The sequence below is a fragment of the Dreissena polymorpha genome, chromosome 8 (assembly GCF_020536995.1).
Source record: "Dreissena polymorpha isolate Duluth1 chromosome 8, UMN_Dpol_1.0, whole genome shotgun sequence".
In the NCBI taxonomy this organism is placed as follows: Eukaryota; Metazoa; Mollusca; class Bivalvia; order Myida; family Dreissenidae; genus Dreissena; species Dreissena polymorpha.
In genome coordinates, this window is record NC_068362.1 from 28,628,538 (window position 1) to 28,643,839 (window position 15,302).

Here is a 15,302-nt window from a genome sequence, read left to right on the forward strand (position 1 = left end):
TGCGGCTTTTAAATAGATCCCGGGCTATTTACGCAATTCCTTCGAATTACGAACACCATTAAACTATATTGTGGACGCTGCGATACATGGGCTAAATCTATTAAACAGCAAATTTCAGTGTCTACGTGTTCGCAAGTATTAGAACAGCGTGAGAAGCTTAGTGAAATTAACAAATGTGCATGTTTATTGAGAAAAACTTCAACATGCATTATATCCAACACTTTTTTTGTAACGTGAAAATGTTCACGCTTGACTTTCTAAATTCGGATGGTACTTTTAGAACAGAGAAAAACAAATACCAGTGTGAGAGTTAAGTTCCTCAGTTGTATTTTAATTTATATAATACGAATTAGTTTTTTAGATACTGGGCATGTAAGAGTTGATAAGAAAAAAAAGTACCCTGTTGAACGGCGTGATGATATAGAACTAAAACGTAAAATGCGCACGATTGGGTGCATGAGTGACTCAACCCGTACTGAACATCGCTCAACTTCGCAACTTATCCAATTATTTTGACATTAAATTCTAGTAACCATTCTTCACGGAATTGGCTTGGTTTGTAAGTCCGATGACATTCAAGAAAAAGGATGGAACTCTATGTCACAGAGAGACGCAAACATTTGCCATAACAGGAATCAAGACCCAAATTCGCGTACACATTAAAGACTTAAAAACCGACAATTGCACAAAAACAATATTTTTATTTTTGCATAGTTAGAGGTTATTTCACCAACATTGTTTTCACCAACAAAATTTTCTTAATAAAGAATGAAATTTTTGGAGGTTGAAAATAGTATCAGTATATAGTATTTATACAATACAAGAGTTTTGTTTACGTTGCCTTTATTCTTAATCTGAAATCATTGGATATGTTGATATAGTCAGGGCTTGGTGAACGACGATGGGGTTTTCTCCTATTTTACCCTTTAACTTATATAGTAAAGTAGATACAGAAACTGACTATTTAGATCAATGTGAGTGAAAGTTTCAAAGCTAAATGGTTCATGTCTTACAATCGCGCGGTCATCTTATCTTTACATATGCTTATCGCAACGAAACTTGCGTGTTTATATATGGACAACAACTCTTGGGGATCTACAATGACTTTATGTATGAAAATGATTGAATATTAGGGCAGAGGTACTTCGGAAATTGTTGTCAAAACAAAAATGACAGACAAAAAACTTTTCGTTTGGGGACCATGTAGTATATCAACGATATTACAGTGGTGTTGTATATTTGGATTATCAGGGATGGCAGTGTTTCAATTATTAGAACTCAAAAAAGTGAATCACGAGTTGGAGATATTAAGATCTGGATGTACTATGATTTTGGTAAGTTTGCGGCAGCTTCATGAAGTTTTATTGCGGTTAGGTAGGTTTGCTTTACTTTATTAACTCACAACGTTTGGTTAACATCATAGCAACACATTCCAATTATAGTTATGTATTCCATTTCGATGTGATTGAATTATATACTATGAGAGAATTGATTGACAAAATTTCGTTTGCATAAATGTTTATGACCCGCATAATGTCCCATCTTTTTTCACTTGTATACTTTGTTCGAATGGAGTTTGGAAAGCAACGATCATTTAGTAGGATAACGGTATATATAGCAAAATCAAACTGATAACGGCAAATATGAAATAGCGATAACTGCGTTAATTTACAATGTAACTGTTTGAAAACACGTTTCTTTGGTTGGATTGTGTTGAAGAGTTAGCATGGAACACATTCGATATCGCAAATATTATTCCTGAATTCAAAATCTTGTTTGACTTATCCCCACGGCCAATCAAGAAGGATGGCATATTTGAATGAACGTGGGTACTGGCATTATCTTGATTGTTGGTAACCAATCGATCAGAATAGTTCACTTGATTCCCTTTTACATCATGCTTGATTTCTAAACCCGTCAATATGAATCAAGACCTTACGTTTCGTGTGTTAAATTTTACGGAGTTGATTAAAGACGTTTTAACTTCACGTTATATCATTTATTTAATTTATTCCCCAAGATTAACAAAGCGTTTACATAAAGTATATTAAGGTCATGTTTTGCTGTCATATTTTCCAGTGATTGTCTGAATTAATTTTTCCCTATCTCGTTAGACGATTATGTTGTTTTTTTTCAATGTTCTGATAGCAAGTAGATTATTCATATAAAGGCAGGTGCACGCCAATAACTGTAGCGATAACAGCAAGCTCAATTCCGACTTAAATTATAAAGCCCCTTTATAGAACATAGATTGACAGCTGCAGTAAGACCCAACGCCAAGGCAAAAGAACAAGCGAATACAATACTTTTAACTGCTGTTTTGGATTTTTTTATCATATGTATAGTTTAGCTTTCTTAATGCAGAGAGCATTCAGATTAGAATGCAAGATTGCGATATCAAAATAAATACATTGAAATCGTACATCGTAAGGTGACCTATCTCTGGGCATATATTTAAGACGATTTCGCTTACATTGAAAACGAGACTATCGTGATGATGTAACACGCATGCACTCCGGGTGTTTTGTTTGAGTTCCAATACTACGATTGAAAACAAAGACAACTTGAACACAAATGAGAAAACCAACTTTATTTGCATTTCAAAATCTTCATTTAAACTTTCCAAATGGATTCATGTTCCATTCATTGTATTGGTCCTCTTTATTATATGTCCACATACATTGCAAAGTGACGAAGACGAGTGCATAAGTGTTAAACAACTGGAATCATCGTAAATTCTTGCAAAAGAACTGTTTGCACGCATCGTGTCAGGTTACATACGCTTGTTCGGTGGGAATGAGCCGCTCCGATTGGACGTTTATGTCACGAAATCATTTAATAGTAACACACATGCCCAAATTCATTTGATACGTTAAACAAATGGCGAACGTTTGTGTTTATGGAATTCTTGAGGACTTGTTTTCCCCATGTTGCTAAAAATAGAGAAAATTTAGTTAACGGCTATTAAATAAATCTTAAAATCTTTGAAGGTAAATTATTTGTTGTTGTTGTATTGTTTGCATTTACTCAGAAATTCCGGTACTCGATTTTCATATCTTTCGGTAATTGTACACTGGGGAATATACTCCCTTTAATCACATTGCGCACACCCTACAGCTCAGTTGCATTTCTTTTCCGCAGCAACAAGACACCAAAGCTATTGGTCAATTTTTAGTACAAGAACCACGAGACAGAGTCAGGCGACAAACAGCAGCCAACATTTCACTGCAAGACATTCAGGTAAGCGCATTTAATTGATCAACAAGTCAGTATTCGTTTGACGTTGTGTTACTTCTTCATATTAATAAAATGCCGTGATAAATAAATACTCAGTTTGTTTCTTTTAATAAAAATTGATGCTCGACATGTTGTTAGCAGAAATGTACAGAAGCGTATATGGTACACCCCAATAATATGGTCATGCCGGATTAATTTATATCGACTTCATGTGAAACAAAATGGTATGTCGACATAGTTTTGTAGCTTTTTCCCACGTTATTTTACTCGCCATAACGACATAAAGTTAAAGTCTCGACGCAAATGTTTCCGGCTTTTCCCGAAAAAATATTTGGTCGACATGATCTAAGTCGATGCTCTTTTGAAAATGACTTGCCATCATAGTTTCAGTGGACACGATGAGTTATTTTTTACGCAATGACACCTTTATCATGTCATGCCGTCATGGAATATGGTATGGTTAAAGTCTCGAGTAAATTTTTCACGCTGTTCCCGAAAAACTATTTGGTCGACATCATCTTCGTCCACAAATCAACATAATTTTTGGCGTCATGCTCTTGTGAAAATAACTTGCCATCATAGTTTGAGTCGACACGATGATTTATTTTTTTTACGCCTTTTTCATATCATACGGTCATGTTGACATCATCACAGCATCAGGGTGTACCATATACGCTTCCATAGAAATGTAGTTAGCAAAAAATTTAGCTTCGTGAGTATCTAGTCATTACAAACCGCACGATTCAGAATTAAAAATATATACATGTATTTCGCATCCCAAATTTACAATAAAAACAATCGAAAATCCCGTTGCACCAACAGAAGATCAACAACTCAACAACTTCCTTTTTAAAGTAAATGACCAATTTCCATACAATTTTGAAACAAGATAAAACACACGACAAAGACAAACACCAATTAGTTAAACCGGGGTCACCGATCTGGAGAGATCAATACAAAACCCTCGCGGAACTGATGATGATAGTAGAGAGATTCTAATATTCATTTTCACTACCTTTATAGAAGAACATTATATTACCATACACAAAACATTTAACACTGGGATCACCGCGCTTGAACGGCCAATTGATTTACGATAAATTGTTTTTTTGTTTTCCTTTTTAGAACGAAATCCAGAAATATTGTGTAAACAGCACAACGTGTCAACGTAAGTGTTCCTATTGAATAAGAGCATCCAAATCAAAGCGCAATGGCCTCAGCTTGCAATATTAGCTATAGAAACCGATTGAAAGCCATGTTCTGTTTACCTTCTGCAAAATACTCGTACTTTCGTCAAGGTTACTTGTTACGCATCGTTAAATGTTTTGGTATTGATATTAAAAACGTACACCTAACTGATAATGCCACCAAATACTGTGTACATATCTTAGTAACTTTTCAAATTTATCAAGATTTGCTAATTTGTAAAATGCAATTATTGTTTGTTATCAGATTTTACGAATGAACAATTATTGGCTGGTATTTGAATTGCAGTACTTTTTATATTGACGGCAACAAAAACTTTAATTTTGCAGCGGGCCCTAAGGGTGATATTGGACCACAGGGGCCTCCGGGCAACAACGGTACTGATGGCCAACAGGGTCTTAAGGGTGATACTGGACCACAGGGGCCAACTGGTAATAACGGTACGCATGGGATAAATGGGCTTCCTGGATTACCAGGTCAACAAGGGGCTAAGGGTGATATTGGACCTCAAGGACTCAACGGATCTGATGGTCAACAGGGCCCTAAAGGTGATATTGGACCACAGGGGCCTCCGGGCAACAACGGTACTGATGGCCAACAGGGCCCTAAAGGTGATATTGGACCACAGGGGCCTCCGGGCAACAACGGTACTGATGGCCAACAGGGTCTTAAGGGTGATACTGGACCACAGGGGCCAACTGGTAATAACGGTACGGATGGGATAAATGGGCTCCCTGGATTACCAGGTCAACAAGGGGCTAAGGGTGATATTGGACCTCAAGGACTCAACGGATCTGATGGTCAACAGGGCCCTAAAGGTGATATTGGACCACAGGGGCCTCCGGGCAACAACGGTACTGATGGCCAACAGGGTCTTAAGGGTGATACTGGACCACAGGGGCCAACTGGTAATAACGGTACGGATGGGATAAATGGGCTCCCTGGGTTACCAGGTCATCAAGGGGCTAAGGGTGATATTGGACCTCAAGGACTCAACGGATCTGATGGTCAACAGGGCCCTAAAGGTGATATTGGACCACAGGGGCCTCCGGGCAACAACGGTACTGATAGCCAACAGGGCCCTAAAGGTGATATTGGACCACAGGGGCCTCCGGGCAACAACGGTACTGATGGCCAACAGGGTCTTAAGGGTGATACTGGACCACAGGGGCCAACTGGTAATAACGGTACGGATGGGATAAATGGGCTCCCTGGATTACCAGGTCAACAAGGGGCTAAGGGTGATATTGGACCTCAAGGACTCAACGGATCTGATGGTCAACAGGGCCCTAAAGGTGATATTGGACCACAGGGGCCTCTGGGCAACAACGGTACTGATGGCCAACAGGGTCTTAAGGGTGATACTGGACCACAGGGGCCAACTGGTAATAACGGTACGGATGGGATAAATGGGCTCCCTGGATTACCAGGTCAACAAGGGGCTAAGGGTGATATTGGACCTCAAGGACTCAGCGGATCTTATGGTCAACAGGGCCCTAAAGGTGATATTGGACCACAAGGGCCTCAGGGATTGAACGGATCTGATGGTCAACAGGGAGCAAAGGGTGATATTGGACCTAAGGGTGACATTGGACCACAAGGGCCTCAGGGATTGAACGGATCTGATGGTCAACAGGGAGCAAAGGGTGATATTGGACCTAAGGGTGACATTGGACCACAAGGGCCTCAAGGATTGAACGGATTTGATGGAACAAATGGTTCCGACGGGCCAAAGGGAGATAAAGGTGACACGGGATCGCAAGGACCACTTGGATTGAGTGGTTCAAAAGGTGACACAGGTGCAATTGGCAGCATGGGGTTGACAGGAGACAAGGGCGACAAAGGCGATCAAGGTAGCACAGGAAGTCAAGGTCAGAAAGGCCTTGATGGTCTGAATGGGTCTAAAGGAGAACCTGGGGAGAAAGGGGACCCAGGCCTTCGTGGTCTTGGCGGATTACCGGGACAAATGGGACAAAAAGGGGAGCAAGGAGATAAAGGTGATCTTGGGTTAAGTGGTTCAAAGGGTGAAATGGGTGCACCAGGTTCAAAGGGAGACATTGGTTCATCGGGTAGAGATGGACTTAATGGGACGGAAGGACAGAAAGGCGTCATGGGAACAGCTGGTACCCCTGGAAGTAAAGGAGAGAAAGGAGATATAGGAACAACCGGTTCTATTGGATCATCAGGACCAAAAGGTGAGCAAGGGGATAAAGGTGATCTTGGTTTAAGCGGATCAAAGGGTGAAATTGGTACACCAGATTTAAAAGGAGACATTGGTCCGCCGGGAAGAGAATGGCTTAATGGGACAGAAGGTATACAAGTTAACGAAATTATCTTCAGTTGTACTTTATAACAGCACACTATTTGTATTATTTGTATGAACTCCAATACGTCGTGAATTTGAATGTTGCTATACTGTTTATCTGGGGCATAACAAACATGAGTATTTAAATTGCGATTAAATCGAAATTATCTGTTCAAGCTGTTTAATTAAAAATGGAATGAAGTTAATGTTTTTACGCGTCTGTTTTAGTAGTCAATCTGGGGGGGGGGGGGGGTAAAGTGTGAGTTAAGGAGCGTCTTGCATTTGACCTTTCCAAGGCGATGTCCCCAGAATTAACCCTTGTGGCCATTTCGGCGTCTTAATTAATTTCTTTGTAATCAATAGCGTAGCCTTTCTTTAAAAAGACTAAAATTGGGCTTGGTGTGCGGTTTGGCGCGTTCTTGAACCGATTTGAGCTTCAAATGTTTGATATTGATCGTTCAAAGGCAGTGACACCAGCTTTAATCACATTTTTGCCCTGTATAATATGCATTTGGTCACTTGCCGTAAACAAAAGTTTAGCGAGGGTTGTCGCCGACGAAATCTGTATTGTCAAACAGTCGTGGATAAATTAAATGGTTACTGCTTTTAACACAAGTAATAAATGACATTAATAATTGTTTTCCTTTTTGCATTGCATTATTGACGCTGTGTTTACAAATTCACTCCAGGAATGAAGGGAGACAATGGACAATCATTGGAGTACGTAAATTCTACTGTTTATTCTTCTTATCATCTGAAATTGTGAATTGCTAAAGAAATCTATCGAAATGTTGTCGATAATCTGAGCAAGTAATCATGAAAGTAATCATGAAATGAATATGTCACATGCCTAAATTAAATATACAAATTGTAATTAAAAATTGCGAAAAAATTGCAAGCGTATATTTTTATGAGAAAATACACTGATACAAGTTTTTATTATATACCTGTTTAATGCTTTTAACAAAATACAGGTTGTATCATTCGTTGAAAAAAAATCCCGTATTACGCTACTCGCTGTTTCCAATTCCGTATTACCATACGAGCCGAACTACTTTAACCCATTTAATGACGTCACATTACACGCACCGAAAATAGAAATATTTTATATTACGAAATATATTACGTAGTACATCGTGTGACGTCATTTCTGTGACGAAACACAATAATTTTATCTTAATTCTCTGGAATTTAAGGACATGTCGGACGTGATGTTTTTTAACAGTAAACTATGTGTTAAAAACGTATTTTGGAGTGTGTGTTTATCATGCATAAATGTATATTTCGATAGTAATTCAATAAAATAGTGTGGTTTAAACAAAGTTTCGATAAAGACATGGAAGATAGAAGTGGAAGTGCATATCGTTTACACGTTTTTGTTATAAACATCGGATTAAAGTTGTCAACTTAATTGTTATAAAAATTGGATTAACGATGGCATTAAGGTAAGCGTGTCGGAAACCTGTGTTTTCCCGGTTCGAATGTTTACACGTTAATTTACATCAACTGAATTCATACGCGTCTTAAATAAACTATGGCATACCGTTTTAGTCATTGTTTTGTCAGTTTTGTTAAAGTAAAAAATACATTTGTTAACTGTTTTCGTTAGTTGTTGTATATAATAAAAGGAATATTACGCTTGTCAATTGTTCCAAGAGTTTGTACGTCATCACACAAGCCACTCTAGTGATACAAACTCTTGGAACAGTTGACTAGCGTAATATTCCGTATATATGTGTATGTTTGTGTAAGGAAAAGTATAATCTTGATTTTTAATCTTACTACAAACTAACGGTTTACAGTGATTCTTGTCCCCAAGGATGCAAGGGTGCGCCTGGATCGCCGGGACTCAAGGGGGAGCCAGGCAGTCCGGTATGATACATTGTAGGTTGTCTAAATTGGTCCAACTCTTTGCATTCGACTGCTTGTTTTCAATATTAAAAATAAAACCAATATATGTGCCTATCTATTCTTAAGTAATTAAGTTCTCTCCTGAAAAAAATATAACGACTTTTATAAAATAAGAAAGTTTTTTGCTAGGCTATAAGGAAATAAGTTACATTAGGGCCTGTTTAAAACTTCAGGAGTGTGACTTATTTTTATTATATGACAGGGTCTTGCGCAAAGTACAGATTGCTGTCAAAGACTTAGTAAGTACTGTCTTCTCTAGTTAAAGAGCCATTGTAATCCTTTTTAATAGCATTTTTATTATATAATGAACCTGCTTTAAGTATTGAATAATGCATATAAATAATATTTATTAAATTGTCAGTGTAATTCGTTAGCTTATTTATTTATTAGTTAAGTCTTATTTTCAGTAAGCGTTAATAAATTATAAATTATGGAGACAAAGTCGTGTTACGTTTGTGTGTCAAACTCAATATACGTTCGCAATTATTCGCCCAATCACATTTCAATCACAACCCATGTTTGTTAAGAAATCACACGAGTATTCTTAGAACGTATAGGGACACTCGTTCTTTTTATTTTTTATGAATTCGATTGGTTTCTTTTATTTTACTTTCGTCGTTATTGGAACTGCATTATCGTGCTTGTTATTATTTATTGCAGAGTTTCAAATAATTTGTTGATTTTATGAATCAATATTTATTAAAAATAAAAAATACATAATTACACATCGGTTGAACAATCCAATCGCAGGTCCACCAACAATTCAAGCTGAGCCGGGCGAAGAGATCATTATTGTAAACGTAGGAAATACGGTATTGCTACCTTGTGTGGTCGAGGGGTATCCAGAACCAAAGGTTACATGGAAGAGAGAAAACGGTGAATTTCCTGCAAACCGAACCGTGTACATTTCATTAGGTCTATACAACATACTCCGCATTTTAATCAAAGTAAATGTAATAAGTATAAGAAGAATGTTTTGCGATCTTCATGTATTTTTCTGTATGACAATTATTGAAAGTCATATATCTGATATATATATTTACACTAAAACTCTGAGGCAACTTTGAAAATGATATTAATACAAGGAGCATTTTAAGATTTTTCTCGCACTTACATTGCACACTGGATCTGATCAAACACTTTGAATCAGATAATCTAAATACGAAGAAATCATTGCGAACCATATACGACTGCGATTAAAAGTTTTTAATTCAATTATTTTCTCCCTTATTTAAATGAGAGACATGAAATTTCATTTTTGCGGGCGTTTAAAATTTATTCGACAGATTATTATTGTATAACAAAATTATACACACAATATAATCTTAATCGCTTGTAACCGGCTTTTTGTATATATTTAAAAGCAGTTTTACAAGCAAACTATCCGTAAATGGCATTTTCATCGGAACCTCTGTTGCAGGTATCGCAATAGAAGCCGTGCAAGTGAATGACTCCGGTCGATACGTGTGCACAGCAACCAACATCTTTAAAGAAGAGAGAAAGGTTTTCATTCTGCAAATACATACGCATTAATTGTGTCGTGTTCTGAGAAAACTGGGCTTAATGCATGTGCGAAAAGTGTCATCCCAGATTTGCCTGTGCAGTCCGCACGGGATAATCAGGGACGACACTTTTCGCCTTAACTTGATTTTCGGTAAGGAGGGACTTCCTCGGAACTAAACATACCATTAAAGCGGAAAGTGTCGTCCCTGATTAGCATAAACAGGCTAATCTGGGATGACACTTTACGCACATGCATTAAGCCCAGTTTTCACAGAACAAAGGCTCAATTTAAAATGAAGACTTCAACGGACTTTTTCAGGAGCATTCATGTTGTGAAAACTATAAACCAATTCACAGACTAATGAGTAACTTCCTTTCCCTTCCAATAACCTTTCTACGTGCGGTGAAAGCAGTCTCCACTGTGTTTATTCAAGAAATGGATAATGCGTTACCCGGGCAACTTACGGGCTATGCATACTGCGAATAGCACATCCGTCATTACAAGTACTCATGTCCCAAACTCGTCATAACAATATTTTCCATGTTAGACTCAAAATTGATTAGGATATATATTAATATGCTAAGTAATTATGGCGGATGGCTGATTTGCAAATCAACTTTATCATGACAAAGAAGTAAAAGACCTAAACATTAAATCAGATTCCTTAAAATAGTATGTGTGTATGGCTAAGTGTCTCATTGAAAAACGATGAAATATAAATGCAGAAACATATTATCAGGATAAATGTATTTGTAAAAAAGAAAAGAAAACTATATCTCATTCTATATCAATTTTTTTTGAAAGAGTGTTTATTATATACTGAACATATTAATGATTTAAGGAAAATGGAATTTTACATATATGATTTTAGGAAAATGGAATTTTACAGTGTTCAAGATTAATTAGTTCGTTGTGTTGGCATTTGTACATATTAATGGATAATTTTTAAAAGAGTACATGCATTTTTTCAACTTTCGCGCAGAGATTCGACTGAACTATCATAGCTCGATTAAATCCCTGCCGTTATAACAAACCACGTGACGATAGCCGAGTCAAGTTGAAAAATCATCTAACCATTATTGTCGTTGTATTAATGACGTTTTTGTTATTATGAACCTTAACGTATACACTATTTTCAAAATATTAACGACAATATTACTGCATGTCATAATATAATACAAACAATACAATCCTTTTAGATCTGTATGGATTTTCTTGTGATGGTAGATAATGTATGTGAACGACAAGTCTGCGGTGAGATTTATATTTTGTAATGAAGGAGTTTTATGATAAATAGCAGACAATTATTTACAATTTAATGTATACATATGTCGATTATATGCTAGTTCCGCATGAAACGAAAGTTATACATTTTAAGTTATTATATCCAGTATTGAACCTCGAATATCTCATTTTATCAATTTATACCATAAAAAGTAATCTGATACTTAAATAAGCTGATATTTGTGGGAAAAAACACAAAAAACTCAAAAGCAAGTCACCAAGTGAACGACAAATGTCGTTTCACTACGTTTAATTGAAGGGACCTTTTTTATATTTTGGCATGATTTGAAGTGTGTCATAAAATGCTTTAAATTGATAAATGTTTACATCGGAACTAGAATGTTCAAGTATAAAAAAGTAAAGAAAAAAGTAATCCACACCTGTGCACGAACCACTGACTCTTGTCCGGGCCCCGCACGGGCTGAATCTAAATGTATTCTTCCAGCCTGGACCGAGCAATGATCTACATACAACCTATAGTTACCCAAAGGCAGGGCATAGCCGACGGGCCGCATCGGCGATCGTCATCGGCCCCTTGGTCTGTGCCCTGTGAGGGCGCCATGGACGTGAATGGGCTGCCATGTTGCACACTAAAACACTGTACAACACCAACAACACACTATGATAAAACGACGGAAGGGTAGGCTTTTCCAAATACAACGGTAACTCAGTCCCTGTAACCACTATGGCTTAACCACTATGGATGAGTTTTTCTCAACCCCTTTGAAAGCCATTTATCAATCGGGTTAACAGTATCCGGATTCCGCGAGACCCCCCTTGTGCTGTTTTTTTCCGCTGTATTCAGCAAGCAGCTGCTGACTACGACGTACGCAGAGGAGTGCACACAGAGACCTCACTTCCAAGCACCAACGGAAGCCGCAATAAGTGCGCACGTAGGTAAATCATCAGAGCTACCTACAGTGAAACCCTTAATAGGTGTAAATATAGTAACATTAGTAACATTTATATATTACCATGTATTTTCCATATGCACAATGTTAAAATATGTTGGCTGGAGCGTGTCGGCTGGGATAGTGAAACGCACCGAGCCGCCCGCGCACTATGACTGTCGACGCGACCCACCCAAGATAACAAAAAAAGAAAGGTGAAGGTATTTTTTTATTTTGTTTCCCTTTGTTTTGCAGCGTTGGGAACAACTGATTGCATTTCATTTGTCTACTAACCATTGTATTTGCCACTCCTTATGTACCTTGGTATCCGGATCGATCCAACAGAACGTTAAGCATCAGCCCACTTCACGCTACTCTCCGGTCAAAATACAATAATACATATGACTGCTGCCTTTAGCATCATATATAATAGAACCATTAACGTGCGCGCTCTCTCTAACTAATACAAAACACGACCCCACTGGAAGACCCTAACAACACAATACAAACAATGCTCACAATAGCAACAGAGAGAGCCCATGTCACTATAAAATGAGACACAAGGCAGCAAAGTCATATTTGTACCAATACTAACACCACATACTAATATGTCCTCCGCGATGGACGTTAAAAGGGAGTACAGTATATCGGTGCCATACAACGGGCACTTAAAAGAACCAGGCTCGCCTCTGGAATCGGGGCGTCTCCTGTGTCCTGCTCGAACCCCCACTAACACTAGGGCGTAGAGCACAACAACCACACATAGGTATACAAAAACTAATATGAATGCCAAAAAAACAAAAATATTCATCCTTGAAGTACCATGATTTCTACATAATAATAATCATAATAAAAAGCATTACATTTATACTATAACAACGGTATTCGTACATCATTTCCTATTATTTTATCTATCAATTTATCGTTGCAAAAGTAATGTAAATATAAAACTAATACAGCCCAGCTTGATGCATGGTCTGAATGTTTGGCAGGCGGGTGGGAAAGGGGGATGATGACTCCGGATGGGGCTCTGTGAGACTCCTTGGTCGGCCTTTGATTAATCCGTTGTCGCGCGCAGCAAGAGGGTGGATGAGGGTGCGTTTGTCTCGGGAAGCTGCAGCGCTTGGGGCTCGGGGCGGGGCCGTATGCTTGTGCTGGCGGGTCCGGGCCCGCTCGGCGTGGGTGCGCTCGTGTGGGGGCGGCGTGCCCTGCGCTCTGAGAACTGGAACGAGATACTGCCTTCCACGACTGACTGACGGACGCGAGCAACCGACAAACTCGTCCACTTCCGCTCCAGACAAATGCACAACAACCACATACCATATACTATACATAACCATCCACAGATCGCCACCACAATACCAAGAACACATCTATATAACACTCACATTCACATCACTCACATTCAAAACACTCCACATGATCCACACCACATCATCATCACACGTTACAGGGCAGATTAAGGTCTCAATGGCCAGCGTGCACTGAACTCTCCTAAAAATCTAAATTATTTGGCGAATACCCGGACTACCAGCGTAAATTTGGCCTTATTTGGCTCAAAATTAAATATTTTCCCCTGAAAGGTCATGGGGGCAGGTCTAGCCAAAATGACCACGTGAAGGGGCACGCAGGGCCTGCAAATAATCTCTGAATAACAACAACACAACATTCAATTTTCTAAATCCGGATAACACCTATACGAACATGCTTCTACAAGAACAAGAACAACATCATCTACAGTGTTTAATAAAAACATGGCGTGACTAAATAGCATACACTGTTGCTCCTGAATAGCTATAGCGGAGCTACGCTGACCGTACATGACATAAAACATATTTTAATGTTTGTAGTCTCTTCATTGTGGATACATTTTTTTGGTATTATTATTCTCACGCATGCGCAGGTATTTCGATAAATGAGTGCATTTTCATCATATTCACAGTCAATCTCTTGCACGACGGTTACATTACATTCACCTCTGTGTTGGGCTCAGAACGGACTATTGTTATGAAAGCGTCTCATTCATCTCATGATCATACCAAGCGTTCATCATTGAGGTTACAGTATACTAAACAATTTCTCGCACGACGGTTACATTGCATTCACTGCATTAAAGAAAACCATCTCATACCATGATATCTTATATCAGTCTTAATTCATTATTATAAAATTGATATGGTTTTTTGTTGTTAAGAAACCAACATACATACACACGTCGAAGCAATTCCTAACGTCACTCAATAAACATTATGTTCAATTATTTACATATGTAAAGTGCGTGGAATGATTCCATCTGCGTAAATGGGCACTAAAATAGTTCTAAAGAGTTGCATTAAAACTCGCAAGTATTTGCACGATTTATCGTACATTTAAAAGTCATATTTCTTAATTAATACATGCGATCTTAAATATCCAATCAAATATACATTGAATGCGTTTGTTCGGTTTTAGCTATTTTATAGACAAAATGGCGTGCTGAGCCTTTCGCAGAGTTGTATGTGAGAGCAAGGAACGACAACTCTGCGTGGAGATTGATTCACAGTGTCAAGCCGTGAACTATGTACCGTAGACGTGCCGCGGCTGAAAGAGGTTATTAGTGGCTGTATTTTTGAATTAACTATTAACGTGTATTTGCAAAAAAGAAACATATTTTAACCAATGTATTCAATTTGTTAAGTCGATTAAATGGTTTTCCAGACGTATCACTATTTACTTTGTCATCATTTATTGAATTGTATTGAATTTAATCTCTTAAAGATTACTGCAAATCTTTAAAATAATAAACATTTTTTGTAACAAAAATCTTACAACATTCACTGTACACACTAATTAGAAATACAGAGATATGAACGATATACAATGCAAAATTATCATTAGTTTATATTTTCGCATGGTATTTATTATGTTATCGAACAATTTTTTACCACAGCAATTATGTTATGTATATGGAATGTACTGTTTCGGC

The 15,302-nt window shown here is 37.9% G+C and overlaps 2 protein-coding genes across 2 annotated transcripts in view; one reads left to right on the forward strand and one right to left on the reverse strand.

Annotated features, from left to right (window-relative positions):
* Window positions 1-11,367, forward strand: part of LOC127840410 (fibril-forming collagen alpha chain-like) — a 32,297-nt gene extending 20,930 nt beyond the window's left edge. The window contains exons 17-28 of the mRNA XM_052368824.1: window positions 1,139-1,334; window positions 3,142-3,240; window positions 4,363-4,405; window positions 4,773-4,784; window positions 5,055-5,468; window positions 5,532-5,738; window positions 5,946-6,755; window positions 7,438-7,468; window positions 8,551-8,620; window positions 8,862-8,898; window positions 9,410-9,574; window positions 10,080-11,367. Of these exons, the coding sequence (XP_052224784.1) occupies window positions 1,139-1,334; window positions 3,142-3,240; window positions 4,363-4,405; window positions 4,773-4,784; window positions 5,055-5,468; window positions 5,532-5,738; window positions 5,946-6,755; window positions 7,438-7,468; window positions 8,551-8,620; window positions 8,862-8,898; window positions 9,410-9,574; window positions 10,080-10,192 (2,197 nt within the window). The 3' untranslated portion in view covers window positions 10,193-11,367. The remainder of the gene's footprint in view (window positions 1-1,138; window positions 1,335-3,141; window positions 3,241-4,362; window positions 4,406-4,772; window positions 4,785-5,054; window positions 5,469-5,531; window positions 5,739-5,945; window positions 6,756-7,437; window positions 7,469-8,550; window positions 8,621-8,861; window positions 8,899-9,409; window positions 9,575-10,079) is intronic.
* The window catches only part of LOC127841099 (L-threonine ammonia-lyase-like), a 275,394-nt gene that overhangs the window by 64,283 nt on the left and 195,809 nt on the right, over window positions 1-15,302 (reverse strand). The gene's annotated exons all lie outside the window — the stretch shown is intronic.